Raw genomic sequence first — 14472 nt, 5'->3', positions numbered from 1 at the left:
GCTTGGAGAAGTCCCATAGGGAAAACAGTAACTGTTTCAAATATATAATGCTATTTTACAGCTGAAGGAATTCAAATCGTACAGTTGTCTTCCCCAAAAATGCCAACCAATCTTAGAGAGGAGCAGAAAACACATTTCTGTCTTGAAAAGCAAGTTAAAAACTTTGAGGAAGATAAATGCATTATTTCCAAATGCCTAAAATCAACTCTATGAATAACTAATGGAGTATTAATAAATATTAATGTCCAAATGTATCTTGCATATTACATTTATTTATGTCCTAGTCTTGAAAATGTCAATTAATAAAAATGCTTTGTGTGTACAAGAGTAGACTTGCCTTTCATACACTTTGATTGCTTCTTGCAACTTCTTCTTATAAGCATCAAGATCCACTGCTTGAGGATTGATCAGCGTGACATATTTCTTATTGTTGCTCACATGGGCAAAGGGGAGAACCTGCCGCAGAAACACAGGATCAGGCCTTTGAAACTTGTCACTGTCAAATTCTGAAGCATGCACAGCCATAGAATGTACTGAGTCTAACTAGGCTAAGTAGGGAACAAAAACAAAGCTTTGAATGTTACTTGCCCACAAATCCCCAGCACATGTGATTGTTTACCTAGCAATTATAGGTACGCTTCCAGGGGGCAGGGTGGGGGATTACAACAGAAAAAGGCAGTTAACAAATTACAATTTAGCTAAAAATAACTATAAGCCAACAAGAAATAAAACAGTAAAATCCAAGCAGCTTTAAACAGTAAAGAAGCCTTTCGCAAGGGCTGACATGAAAACAAAGTAGGCACCAAGCAGACCTCAGCCTGGATAGCTCAGCTGGTTAGAGCGTGGTGCTGATAACGCCAAGGCTGGAAGTTCGATCCCCATACAGGACAGCTGCATATTCCTGCACTGCAGAAGGTTGGACTAAGTGATTCTCAGGATTCCTTCCAACTCTACAACTCTATGATTCTCTCTGGGGACAGCATTTGACTCACCTCACATTCAGATGGTGAGGGCACACAGAAGACCTCATGGGAAGACCTTATCTACTGAAGACCTCATGGGAAATCTAAAATACTACCAAAATGCTGCCAGGTGTCGCTGTGATTCATACAACAACAGTGGGCTAACTTCTGTGTACTGCTGGGTTTATTACCACCCCACATTAACATACCACAGCAAAATTAAAGCAGGAGTTCACTCTACAAGCTCGTTGTAACTATTATGTCTCAACCGGTGTCTCTGTGTGCTTATTTTTCCTCTTCCCTCCACATTCCCTTTGTGCCATATCTACTAGATTTCTGTAAGTGGCAAAACGCCACTAGATGAATGTGGTGCCCAAATAAAGAATAAAGCTAACCAAATGGAAGGCACTTAAGTCCCTGCCGTTTAACCATTTGCACAGAGAGAAGACTCCCTGGAAAAGACCCTGATGTTGGGAAAGATGGAGGGCACAAGGAGAAGGGGACGACAGAGGACAAGATGGTTGGACAGTGTTCTCGAAGCTACCAGCATGAGTTTGACCAAACTGTGGGAGGCAGTGGAAGCCAGGAGTGCCTGGCGTGCTCTGGTCCATGGGGTCACGAAGAGTCAGACACAACTAAACGACTAAACAACAACAACAAAGCTAATAGAACGTCACAAATTCAGCATAAATTGCACAAATCAATTAACCAATCATCAGTAAAAACTATTATAATCTACAAAACACTAATAGCAAAAAAGGAACTTAAAAATAAGCTGAACATCACAATTACAGCAAAATCAAGACGGTGTTTATAATCAATAAAACAACATTAACAACTTTAGCTAAATAGCAACTAAAGAAATAAGCTAAGCGCTGCTAAGGTGGTTGTTCTTTAAAGCACTTTAGAAACCACAATGAAGCCTCAAGAATTCAGGGATCCCACAGAGCTCAGTCTCTTTTCCAGGCTGGCTCACCGAGCGCAAAATGTTGGCGTGCCAGTGGCTTCGCATGGAACCTAAGTGATCTGTGACCCAGAGTCAGTATTTGAAAAACAAGGTGTTAGTACACTGCCACCTATTGGTAAAAAAGGGAGGAAATGCAATTAAAGGAATCCTGGACTGGGAAAAGGGAACAACAACAACAGGGGAGGGGGGTGTTGACTACAAAAAGGTTTGTGAGAAACTGTAGAATTGTGAGGGTGTGAGGGCAGAGGTGAACTTCACTGGTGGAGATGCACAACTCACTAGCGCTCCCCCCAGCTTATCTCTAGTAGCCAGGGGGCAACCATCCCCCCCACAGAATGCCCCTTGAATTTATTATTTTGGTCACAGACCAGTTCCAGCCCACATACAATATCAAGGAAGTCATAAAACACAATAGGGATTCATTTGAATTTGCAATTAGATATAACAGGGACACTACAGATATAGCAACAGTTAAAAATATATATAAATTAAAACTTAGTCACTAACATATAACCTAAAATTATTATTTAAGGCCTTAATCATTAGGATAGCACAGCTTGTTCCCTAAGTTTTATGGCAAACACACAGAATTTGGCTACCCTTAATGTGATCTCAGGATCCTTGTCTTCTACCAGGGATTTTAGACATTGAAGTTCAGATTCATTTGGAGATTTTTGCATAGCAGGGGTAATAAATACCGAGCGCATATCCCTGTAGAAACAGCAGCGTAACAAGGCAGGAGAGACAGTTTCTACCTCCATCAAGCCGCAGGGGCAGACTCGTTCCACGTATGGTTTACCCTCGAATCTGCCCTGCAATAAGGCAGATGGTAGCACGTTGAACCTAGAGAGGGTAAATGACCATCTGTACTTATGCCCCTTGAAATTTCGGGAGGGGGGGAGAAAATGATGGCCATCAGCACAGAGATGTCAGACATGCGAGCTGAAGCATTGATTCATTTCACTCCCATGCCCTTGCCCTCAAAATGGGGCCGTGAAACTCTGCGGGAGATTGGCACTGCGTCAGAAACAGCATTAATCCAAAACAGAAATTAACTTTTCTCAGAGACTAATCCCTTTCCTAAAACTGTTGTTTATTTCAGGTACATACACTGAAAACTCACACGTTATCAGGATGGCTTTAAAAGAGGATTAGACAAATCATAGAATCATAGTTGGAAGGGACCCAAGCGTCATCTAGCTCAACCCCCTGCAATGTAGGAATCCCAGCCAAAGCACCCAATAAGACTATCAGCAATGCCTTAAAAAGTTTGTCTTCTCTCCTAACTGACTTCATATGCCCCCAGGCAGTCACATCTGATTGGCTGCATAGCATCTTGACATCATGCAATTGACTAGATGATCCTCAATTGGCTGGGATCACACATGTGACTTGATCCAGAAAGGAGGAACAGCACAAAAGAGGTAAGGATGGCAAGAAATATAGGATTGCGAAGGAAAATAGACTATCCTTGCAATTAAAGGGTTTACAGTGAAATATTTCTGGACGCTCTCTTATCCCTGTCAACAGTCCTAGATATCAAAATGGGAACATACTCAACACAACCTGAATCCTTGCTTGATTCAGAGTCACACTGTTGATGTGGAGTTTCCTCACAAGCAACAAAGAGACTTACATCATCAAATACTCTTGAAACAACATGTTTGTCTAGAATCGGAATGTATTTGGTTGTGCGAGGAACAGCTGTCGGGGCCAAAGCATCCATTATGGTGAGTCGCCTAGCAACCAAACCATGAGTCTTCAGCCACTTAGCGGAAGGGATATCTAAAGGGCTTTTTAAAAGACAGAAGGAGAAAATAAATGAGACACTGAAACCCATTCAAAAATACCCCTCCCCCCCTCCAAAAACAAGTTCATCAAATCTACTTACTCTTTATCTATCTTTTTATCTTGCGTCTTCTCTGCAGCAGGCACTTAAAAACAAGATTATTCTGTCATTTCACATGTGCCAGTACTGGGGGACGAACAGTCAGGAGCACAGGGTTGCCTAGAGTGTAAGGTCCCGTCTGCACTATGCATTTAATGCAGTATCATACCACTTCAAATAGTCGTGGCTTCCCCCAAAGGATCCTGGGAACTGTAGTTGGTCAAGGGTGCTGAGAGTCATTAGAAGACCCCCTATTTCCCTCATGGAGCTACAATTTAAAGTGGCATGATGCCGCCTTAAATGTACAGTGCAAAGGGGGCCTAAGCCCCAAACGAACCAAGACCAAAGTTAGAAGGGCAAGGGTGAGGCACAGGCAGACCAAAGAATAGATGGGAAAGCCAGACAGTTGGAAGGCTCTTGAGACAGCCACTCCAACAGTGCCAAAACCTGGCTGCTCTGCCCAGGTGACAGGCCCAGGGCCCAGTGAGCTGATGGAATGGGTTAGGCTATTTTGGAATTTGGGAGGGTGGCACGACACTTGCAGACTTCTCTCTGCAGCCATGACTGGCTCACCAGGGAGGGGCAGCCAAACGCAGATCAGGAGCACACACCAAAGAAACACCCAACCACATTCTGGTCCTTGTTTTTCCTGACAGCATGAAAGCACGCCCGCCACTGCATTTAACGTTACATTAAATGCACAGCAGGCAGCAGCACTGCTAGCTTTAAAAGAAAACAGAAGTTAATAATACTGAGCACAGGAGGACCCTGTTTTAACAAAAACCACTGTACACGGAGAGAGAAGGTTCAATATTTAAGCTTTAATCCTTCCCTCCCCCAGAGGCAATTAAAATGACGTCTTACCCACCTGCTCTTAGAAAGCTTCCATGGGCACCAAAGGGAGCTTTCCCCCATAAGGGTGGTTTTCATGGGATATTGGATGATTTGACAGGGGGCGATCCCACCAACCTGTCCAAATTGGTCTACAGGGGGCAGGAGTGGAGATAAAGATCTGGCCCAGCAGGCCATAAACGTTCCCCACTGCTGGCTCCGAGGAATAAAACATGGCTTCTGCACAGCTTCCCCCCTGCATAACTGCAGTGGCCTCAGGACCCACTAGGTGATGGAGAAGAGGGTTTCGTTCTCTCAGGAGCACAGAGTGCAGTTCAGTATTCAGTTAACTGGATATTCCACGGACAGGGCTAAGGCGTGCAGAAACAAACGGTGGCCTAAGCATTAATAAAAAGGGCCACAGCTTACTTTTTCTTTCGGGAGATCCTCTTTCATTTGGACTTTGTTCAGAAGGCTTTCCTGCATAGCGTTGCGTCCTAAGCATGCTGCTCCTTGTTTGTTCTGCAGAAAGATGTTCACAAACACACACAAGCAACTTAATAGCAAACCAGAAGTCTGCTTAGATTCTGAAAAGCAAAAGAACTTTTTAGTGTCCCCAGCCCTTTAGGCAAGAACTGCCCTGGAAACATTCCCACAGACAAAATGCACAGGCTCCATAATTAATTCTCTATACTTTTCCATTCACTATGTGACTCAGTTGAAGATATAGCTGCTTCTGGGCAGAGTTGGGACCACACTCATAAGCTTTGAATATGCACTTTAAAGTATATATGCTGGAATTTTGACATTTTGATTTTGCAGCCCAAGATAAGGGGGCAAAGCCAGCTTTTTGGGAACAGGGCCATACAGCCATTTTCAAAAAGATAACAGGTCAAAGGAATTTTTCTCCCAGAGTTTCTATTTTTTAATGATGTGTTCAAAATGCGAAAGGTTCAGCTATAGAGTGCAATCCTACGTTAACTTACCTGAGAGTAAGTCCCACAATACTTAAGGAAACTTACTACTGAGTACAGTATACATGAATAGGATTGTGCTGTTCAGGAAGACTCCATTCATGGTGCTATCCCAAAAAATTACATGACTTCCCCACTTAGGAAAAGGCACTGTTTCCTTGCCAATCGGAAGGAATAACACTGCTAATTCATTCAAAACCCTGATTTTGTCCAGTTTTAGCTGTTTCAGATAATCAGTAATCAGAATGCTGTTGAGCATTATAAAATTGCATTGTACCTTCAGATTTTCATGTCTCCATGCTATAAACTTACGTACAGGAAACTTTCCAGACTCTCATCCCATAGACATCCACAGAACCTCTTTCTACACTGGAGAACTGAGGTCAGTTCTTCGCGGGCCGAAGGGAATTTCTTTTCCCTTCAAACCAACAGGACATGCCACACAGTACATGCAACTAGAAGCAGGATTCTCTTTTTGCCCCACAGCAGGTTAATAAAGGGAGGGTTGGCAAAAGAACCATTGGAAGGATCAATGGGGACAGATCCCACCGTTCAGGATTGATTTTTTTCCAGCCGAAACTCAACAGAACCTATTTTCAGCACCTCTCAGGTAGGCGCCAGTGTTCATGGTGAGATCTGGCACCTCTTTTCCCAGAAAAATAGCACTGGCACCGCTGTATCCTCATAGCTGCTCACAAATCGGCAGGATTTCCCACTGCAATCTGATACAGAAAACAGCGAACCACCTCAATATTATTAGTGTCTGTCAGGGAACTGCCATCGGAGCCAGAGGCGGAGGGAAGGCTCCAGAGGGATGCCGGAGAGGGTCCCAGTAGGGAGAGAGGCAGCCCATTCGCTGGGGAAGGAAATCAGCGTAGCACCAGTGGAGGAGGGGGGCAAATGGGGGAATCGGAGAGAAGGCTCCATGACTCCTCGCCGGAGACCAGCGGGGAGAGCACGGGTCCTCCACTGCCTACACCCTCCATGCGCAGAAGACTTCCGCGCAGGGAGAGTAGGAGGAGACTGGGCGTCAAAGAACTTATTTGCTGGAAGAAGTTCAAGAAACGCCCACTGGCGGATTCTGCCAGCGATTGAGACAGCCACGGATGGGTGGCTGTCCGGACAGAAAGGGTTCACCCAGGTAACCCAGCCAGGTGTGGCGCCAACTTACGCACAAGCAACCCCTAGAATCATTACAGTGTCATTTTTAAATATTTTAAATATTAGTGTCATTTTTGAAGCACAATTGTATTTCTTTTTGGTGAAGGGACCACAGTAATGAGGCAGACTGGAAAATAAATAAGAGAGAGTTCTGGTGTGCGCCAACTTACGCACGCACGCACGCGCGCACACACACACACACACACACACACACAGATCCATTTTAGACTTCAGTTGGAACTTTCTCCATGCTAGTCGTCTTTCGAATGTAGTTTTGAGAGGACTGCACCTAGTACACATCTGGTGTTAAACCATGTGGAAGAAGAGGTTTCATATTCAAGTTGTCAGAGACGGGACATGTTTCACTGAGGAATCTCCACAATCTGTTTTACCTGCGTATAAGGCTTTCTTCCTTCTGGTTGGACTTTCAGAGCGACCCTGACGTCCATCTGTACCAGGTTCTGGCGAAGCCGTTGCAGGCTCTTCAGAGGCCCAATATGGCCTATCTGGAGATGGGGGATTCAGTCCCTCACCGTGTGTGGTTGCTGCGGATGCAGCAAAAGGCTGCCTGCGATGTCTGTTTAAGAAACAGGCAAGTCACTACCTGCACCGAAGCAAGCACACACATACACACACCCACATATTTGGGAGAAACCACTTTGAGAAGTGAGAAGCCTGAAATAAACACACATATTGTATTCAGCTAGGTTGGGGATTTCCCCAAACTTGGGTCTCCAGCTGTTTTGGGACTACAACTCCCATCATCCCTAGCTAGCAGGACCAGTGGTCAGGGATGATGGGAACTGTAGTCCAAAGACAGCTGGAGACCCATCTTTGGGGAACTCTGAACCAGGTCCTAGTCAGAGTATACCTGTTGAAAACAATGAATCTGTTAGTGGTGTCTCTTAACTTCAAAAGGCTTACTCTGAGTAGGACTAGCACTGAATACCACACCGTGTTTCTGCATCTTGGTGTGCCACAAATGAACCAGCACTTGATGCTCAAAAACTGGCATAGAATTCTAGGTCTTGGACAACCAAGCAGCACCTAAAGAAAAGCTTAAGAGAAAGCATAAGATCAGCAACCACACATATTTCCATTTGGAATCCAAGGAATCTGACTCTGCTATGACCTCCTGAGAGCATTCTTTCCAAGATCTGTTTCTCCGTGTGCAATCAGTCTTGGAGCAATCCGCATGCAACCTTACTGGTGTTCAAAATAACATCCATGTATGTGGATGAAACACTTCTCCACAACAAAGTAAAGGATGATGCAGGGAATCATCACATTTGTAGAAGCCTCCTTTATTCTTTGGCCTTGGGTTCTCCACTTGTGGCAACATGGACCTCTCTGATTGGTTCAACAAGATCAGGCATTTGCCTACCACCACTGAAGCCACATTTAGCACAGCTGTGGTGGCTCACAGACACAAAAGGAGGAGCAGCTTTTGGCATAATCCTTTGGCAGAGAATCATCCTTGCGATGAGAGGAGTGACATTTACCAGCATATAAAGGGGAACACGTTATATTACCTACTGAAATGGATTTCTTAATGTAACGATGAGGAAATGGTAGCCCTCCAGATATTGTTAGACAACAATTCCCATTGTCCCTGAATGTTGGCCAGGCAGGCTGCTGTTGATGGGAGCTAGAGTCCAAGAATATTTGGAGGGTCACAGGTTCCCCATCCCCACCTCAGTGTTGTGAAGATGAGCACTTTATTTTCCTGTTCATATTTCCCTCCCGATATAGACATACTTATCCTGACGGTCTTTTGCTCCATTAAACAAATCCATCAATACGTTGTCAGTGTAAAAGGTATGTATTGTCTTCAGTTCTTTTTCTCCTCTTTCAATCTCTTTCTTTAGTAGATATATATCCTCACACTGCCAAAACGAGAAAACGGTGACTGAAATTAATTACGAACCAGTTCTAAACCAGATACCAAACCTACACAATAATACCAGGGGGGGGGGAGTTTTATTTATTAAAAGAGCCATATCCCATCTTTCAGGACAAGGTGGTTTGCAAAACCAATGATAAAACATATGAAACAGTAATTTAAAATAGCAATTTAAGCCTACAAATAAACCTCTTTAAAATTAACACTAAAACCACAGAAAGGCACATTAATTGATAAGAATAATGAAACACAGATGAAAATAAAAACATATTGAGGGTCCTTTTAGCAGTCATGGGGGAGGAGGGTTACAGGCACTTCATGGGCAATCTTTAATTGATACGGGGCCAGTACAGAAAAGGCCCCATCTCTGAATCACTAGGCCTAGTATCTCTTAATGGCAGGTAAGAGAGAATTCAGACAGCTTCATAAGGTAGTCCTTCAGGTAACATGGTTCCAAACCATTGAGGGGTTAAAGGACAAAGTCAGCAATTTATAAACTGCGCCAGAAACAAATAGGCAGCCGCTGTAAGCCGTGCAGAAGAGGTGTAATACGCTTCGATTGTTGGTCTCCTACAAACCATTCTTGCCTCTGCATTCTGTACTAACTGGAGTTTCTGAACCATTTTTGAAAGGCAGCCCCCACATAATGCATTACAGTAATCTAGCCAGGATACAACCAGAGAATGAGACACTAAGGGAAAACCTACTTCCTCTGGTTAAGGGTAGAGGTAGAAAACCAGCCAATTTTCTAATCCAGTTAAGATTATACATAAAAATATATATCCTGCAGGAAAAAAACCTCATGCTTGAAAGTTAATTCAGCTTCATCCTTTACTATAGCTACTGATGTAATAACGTAACTATGATGGATGATCATGGCGATACATTCTGCTGCAAATCTAGAATCCCATTACTGCACCCTAAGAATTATTATTGAATTATTTGTCATTCATCTTTCTGATATATAATCCCCCACACTCTGATAACACATCCATTTCTTATTTTTTTCCCCATTTCATGACTAATGCACTTCCCAAAGGTGAAGTAAAAGCATAAACCTGCCATTCCAGCAACCTTCCTCCTCTTACCAGCGTGGAGGGGTATGAAATGGAAATAGCCGTAAAACAAAGGGTGGAAATCCCTGTTTCACAGCCCCTACAGCAAAAAAAAAAAAAAAAAACTTGCCTTGAGAGTTTAAGCTGTGCTCACTGCCAAAGTGAATGTAAGCCAAGACACACACACGCCCAACTTAGACAGCAGCCAATTTTAGCATATATACAAGTTTGTTCTTTGTAGATGTACTGGAGTTTATTAAAATCAACACATGCACACGCCCTTCAGCCAGGCTATTTATCCTTCCAGTGACAAGGCTACTTCTCCTTTCATTCAGTACACAGGATATTACACTGAGTTAACAGCAAGGATGAGCATCATCAGACACCTGTCAAAGCCCACACTCCAGCAAAGAGATCACTGCTAACAGCTCATCAGGTAGGAAACCCAGCAAGTGCTTACCAGAAGTGAGAGGGGTAAGATACCATATTGGTTCTGCCAGTGCATTTGCACTGCACTGACCTTCCCACCACCTCAGCTCTCCACCTCCCAGTAAGCAACAGAGACACATCTGCCAAGTCTTAACCCCAAAACCCTTGGGCACTCATCCTCCTTGCTGTTGCTTCCTGTTCATCTGCTTCCTTCAAGCAATGGCAAGAACAATGAGAAAGGCAGCAGAGGCCTCCACTTGCTTTGATCTGTCCTCCTGGGTAAGGGGTGTGCAGACTGGGCCCAAAAGGAGATCGCTAGTGGTGATCATGGCAAAGAGATGGGCACACTGAGTGACAGCGGCTCACCAACGGGGACTGGCTGGATGAGGAAGAGTGGTGGGCACTGCCCACCGAAGAACCCTCCAGGGAGGACATGGAAGAAACAGGCTTAGACCCAGGATGGCGGTGGTGGGACACTGGGGAGCAGACTGAGGAAGGAACGAGCTGGGAGGTGCTAGAAGCAGGAGGTATGAGCAATCAAGGGGGATCAGGAGAAAGAGGCCCTTCCAGGACAGGAGGCTGAGGATCTCAGTGTGAGCACAGACTTAGATGGAGGAAAGTCAGAGGTTACCCCCGCTACCCAGCAACAGCACAGTCCCAGTCCTGCTGACTCCCCCTCCCGGCACCCCGCTCATGGAGAGTCCTGCATGTTACTGAGCAATGGACCAGACAGGCTCAGAGAAGGAGCCCACCCCATTGCCTCAGTCTCCATCTGCTTGGGAGGAATCCAGAGTGAGAGGCTAGAGGGGAAAGGCGGGGCCAGCGGTCAGTTTCAGCAACATCTCCAGCTAAATGAGAGGAGCCAAAGGAACTCTGCTGTGTTGTTACTTTATGTGAAAAATAGCTAATTGCATTTCGTGACTCAAGTTCTTTCCTGCCCCGGGGATGACCTGGGCTCGCCTGACAGCCCCCTGACATTCCCACATCTTACTCTAGGGTCCCTCAACATCTGGCACCAAACACCAGTATTCACAAGCGCCCTAGAAAATTAGGACCCAGAGGACTCTCCCACAAAGGCTGAGATTTGGCAGAGATAAGCTGTCAGCTGATCCTCCTGATGAGGCCTTAGTTCTGGTATATCCATTTTGCTTCTCAAAAATGCTTTTGAACCTTCCGTTTTATGCAGACCCTATTAAGAACTTTGTGCACTAACCAATTCCATCAAAAGTTATTATACAGCCTCCTTGGTATGAAAAAGAAACACCTTAAAGTCTTCATCTTAACTTTTACTAAAGACTTGCCTCAGAAGGTTTTGGAGCATCAGGGTCTCTCAAAATAATATGATAGTAATGAAACCGTCCACCTGTCTCACTGGCCAATTCATTTAAAAATTTATTCGCTCCGGTATCATCACAGTTAAAGGAAATAGTGTGAATTGGAATGTTCCGGTGAAGCTGGAGCTGTTCTAGAATTCTATCGGGGGGCTAAAAAAAGAGAGAGAAATTAAATGTATTGACACAGATATATTAACCAATACGCACTGGCTTCAAATCAAATCAACTGGCTTCAGATTATATCTTATTGAGGAAGTGATAGAAGTAATAATAATAATAATAATAATAATAATAATATTTTATTTATATCCTGCCCTCCCCAGCCGAAGCCAGGCTCAGGGCGGCTAACAACAATAAAATAATACATTCTAAAATCATTTCATTATAAAAATAATTAAAGCCTTCCGTGATTTATACCATAACAGACAGTGCTTTGAACTACAGGCAATCATCAAAACCAAAGGAAGCTTAAATCCCACTGGGTGAGTGTGGCATCCTGGGGATCAAAGTTCTCATTCAGAAGGCTCTAATTTGCTATTTAAGCACCTTCATCCAACAATCCAAACACTGAAGGAATATTCAGGTTGATCTTGCTCCTGTGGGGTCCACAAGGCTGGCAGAACCAGCATTGATTGTGCAGTATGCCAAGCTAGTTTCCCAAACCAGGTATGACAGCTTCCCAGGTAAAAAAAGTGTCCCTCTATCTCCAGGACATGCAACATCTAGTTCCAGCCTGAGACTGCAGCTCCTGCCACCACACTGTCTCCTTAATGTTTGCTGTGCTTGATAAAGCTACGCTTTCCCATAACCAATACCTTCCCCCACAACTGCGGCTCCACTCTCCCCAGCTGGTCCTCCCTAAGCTCCTCAAGCCATTTCTCCCACATCAACCCTCCACTCATATATGTCATTGTTTCTCCCATTCCAACTGTCTTCCAAGACCCTCATCAATGCTGCTTTCTCTACCCAGTACCTACAACTGTTTTTCTCTCCCTACAACGCCCCCCCCCGAGCTGCTTGCCCCCGTTTTCTTAAGAACCTCCTTTCTCATCTACCCAAAGAGCTTTTGGACCCTCCTACTCTGGGCGCTGGAAGATCATGTTTCCTCTGTTATCATGCGTTCTTCACCATGTCCTCTTCCCAGACTCTCATGGTCCCAATGTCTGTCTGGAACAAAAGATGGTGAGGACACAAAGCTATGTATCTTCCTTGAACTGACTCAGACTAGTCTCAGTTTGGCCAGCCCTGCTCTACATCAATGCTCTGCTTTGTCATGCAGCCAGTGTTACATCATCATACTGCCCTGACATGTCTTGCTTCTTCCATAGATACCTGGTCAGGTCTCCCATCAGTGAGAAGATAAATGGCTTGAGTGTCACTATCAGAATAGGCAATCTGAAGTGCTTGCAAGGTATTTGTAGAACTTCCAATCTAAGCAGTCAACAGAGAGAGAAAAACGTCAGGAAGAAATGGAAACATTAACAGTGCTAAACTTGTGAAATGGATTGTCACATCTCTTTGTCAGCTGTGCTAGTGAGAGGAACCTCACAATTTGTCCAAAGGAAAGACTTAATTCAGTCCCAGAAGTAGACTAAATCCCTGGTGGGCAACAGTCAAAATAGATTCCTTCCAATAGCATACTTTTATGATGAAAGTATGAAATCTTTCTGCAGGAACTCTTCCCAAGACAGATTTCTCTGCTTCGAATACAGTGATACAACCAAAGGCGCTTTCACCCTGATGCTAAATGCTCTTTCGAGACCCAATAGCCCACTTCAGACAACACATCCCTGGTCCAATAAATCATGGTTTTGTTCAATCAGGAATGTGCCGTACACCTATGTGCTCTCTTCTTGCCCTTCCCATTTTCTGATTGGGCTTAATACAAGACTTCCTGGTTTGTCAAGACTACAGTTTGCTGTGCCGTTCAAACCAGAAACTGTGGGTTGAGTGCTCCTACAAACCAGAATCAAATTCTGGTTTGTAGGGAGCACTCAAAGTTCAGTGGACTGTGGTGTGACAAACTAGGAAGTCTTGTATTGTCAGGAGCATGAGGAGGAAAGGGGAGCAATAATTACAATAATAATAATAATAATAATAATAATAATAATAATAATAATAATAATAATAATAATAATTTTATTTATATCCCACCCTCTCCGGCGAGGCCGGGCTCCGGGCGGCTAACATCAAAATATATAATACACTAAAACATTAAGTCAAACAATTGATTAAAATACAGCTTAAATTAGATTAAAAGCAAAATAGAATCATATGGCAACCTATATGAATTATAATGGTGCTTAGACCTTAGATTCAAATGCTCATTCAGCTCTGAAGGTGACCTTGTGCAATTACTATATTTCAATCTAGTCAACTTTACAGTATTGCTGTGAATATACTGGAGGTTGCCCTAGCTACCAAGAGCATACAATGGAAGAGGTATACAATCATGACTTCTTTGGAGAAATTCTGGGTTTAAAATGTCCTTAAGAACAATTCAGGAACTCTTATATTTAAGCTGTGCACACGAGGGAACATAGAGAAGAGCACAGGCACATGCAGCACATTCCCATAGCTTGTTAGATCAGGAATGTGTTGGCTGAACCAAGAATGTCTTAAAAGCATAAGGGGAGTGGGAGATGGTGTTACTCTTGCAAATAAAATTGTGCCTTTCAAGCCAGCTTTACAGTAACCAAAAATTAATTGAGGTGCACAGCAAAAACTTGGGTTACTCACATTTTCTTAAAGTGGTTTTTGTTCCTATATTTACCTCCAGATCGTTTACCCATAGTAGAGCTTCTCCCAAACTTTCTTCATTAACTCTAGCGAGTTTCTCCTTCCAAGCCACTGCCTCAGTGTCAAATTTAACAAAGTTAACTTTGGTTTTGTCTCTCAGTTGTTCCTGTAAGAAATGCTCCGTTGAATTCTCCTTCATAGAAATGTCACACTTCTTGCTGTATTTGAA

General features: G+C 43.8%; 1 protein-coding gene across 3 annotated transcripts in view; it reads right to left on the bottom strand.

Moving 5' to 3' along the window:
- VWA3B (von Willebrand factor A domain containing 3B) overlaps positions 1–14472 on the bottom strand; it is a 67236-nt gene that overhangs the window by 22669 nt on the left and 30095 nt on the right. For all 3 annotated transcript variants that reach the window (XM_081907754.1, XM_081907755.1, XM_081907756.1), the window contains exons 13-21: positions 14278–14409; positions 12837–12935; positions 11472–11654; positions 8542–8669; positions 7176–7360; positions 5078–5170; positions 3821–3863; positions 3566–3722; positions 338–456 (exon numbers count right to left, since the gene is read on the bottom strand). In XM_081907754.1, the coding sequence (XP_081763880.1) occupies positions 338–456; positions 3566–3722; positions 3821–3863; positions 5078–5170; positions 7176–7360; positions 8542–8669; positions 11472–11654; positions 12837–12935; positions 14278–14409 (1139 nt within the window). The remainder of the gene's footprint in view (positions 1–337; positions 457–3565; positions 3723–3820; positions 3864–5077; positions 5171–7175; positions 7361–8541; positions 8670–11471; positions 11655–12836; positions 12936–14277; positions 14410–14472) is intronic.

Source organism: Podarcis melisellensis (genome assembly GCF_964234715.1).
Source record: "Podarcis melisellensis genome assembly, chromosome: 4".
NCBI lineage: Eukaryota > Metazoa > Chordata > Lepidosauria > Squamata > Lacertidae > Podarcis > Podarcis melisellensis.
The sequence above is the reverse complement of the archived record's forward strand: the minus strand, read 5'-3'. Positions and strand labels throughout refer to the sequence as shown.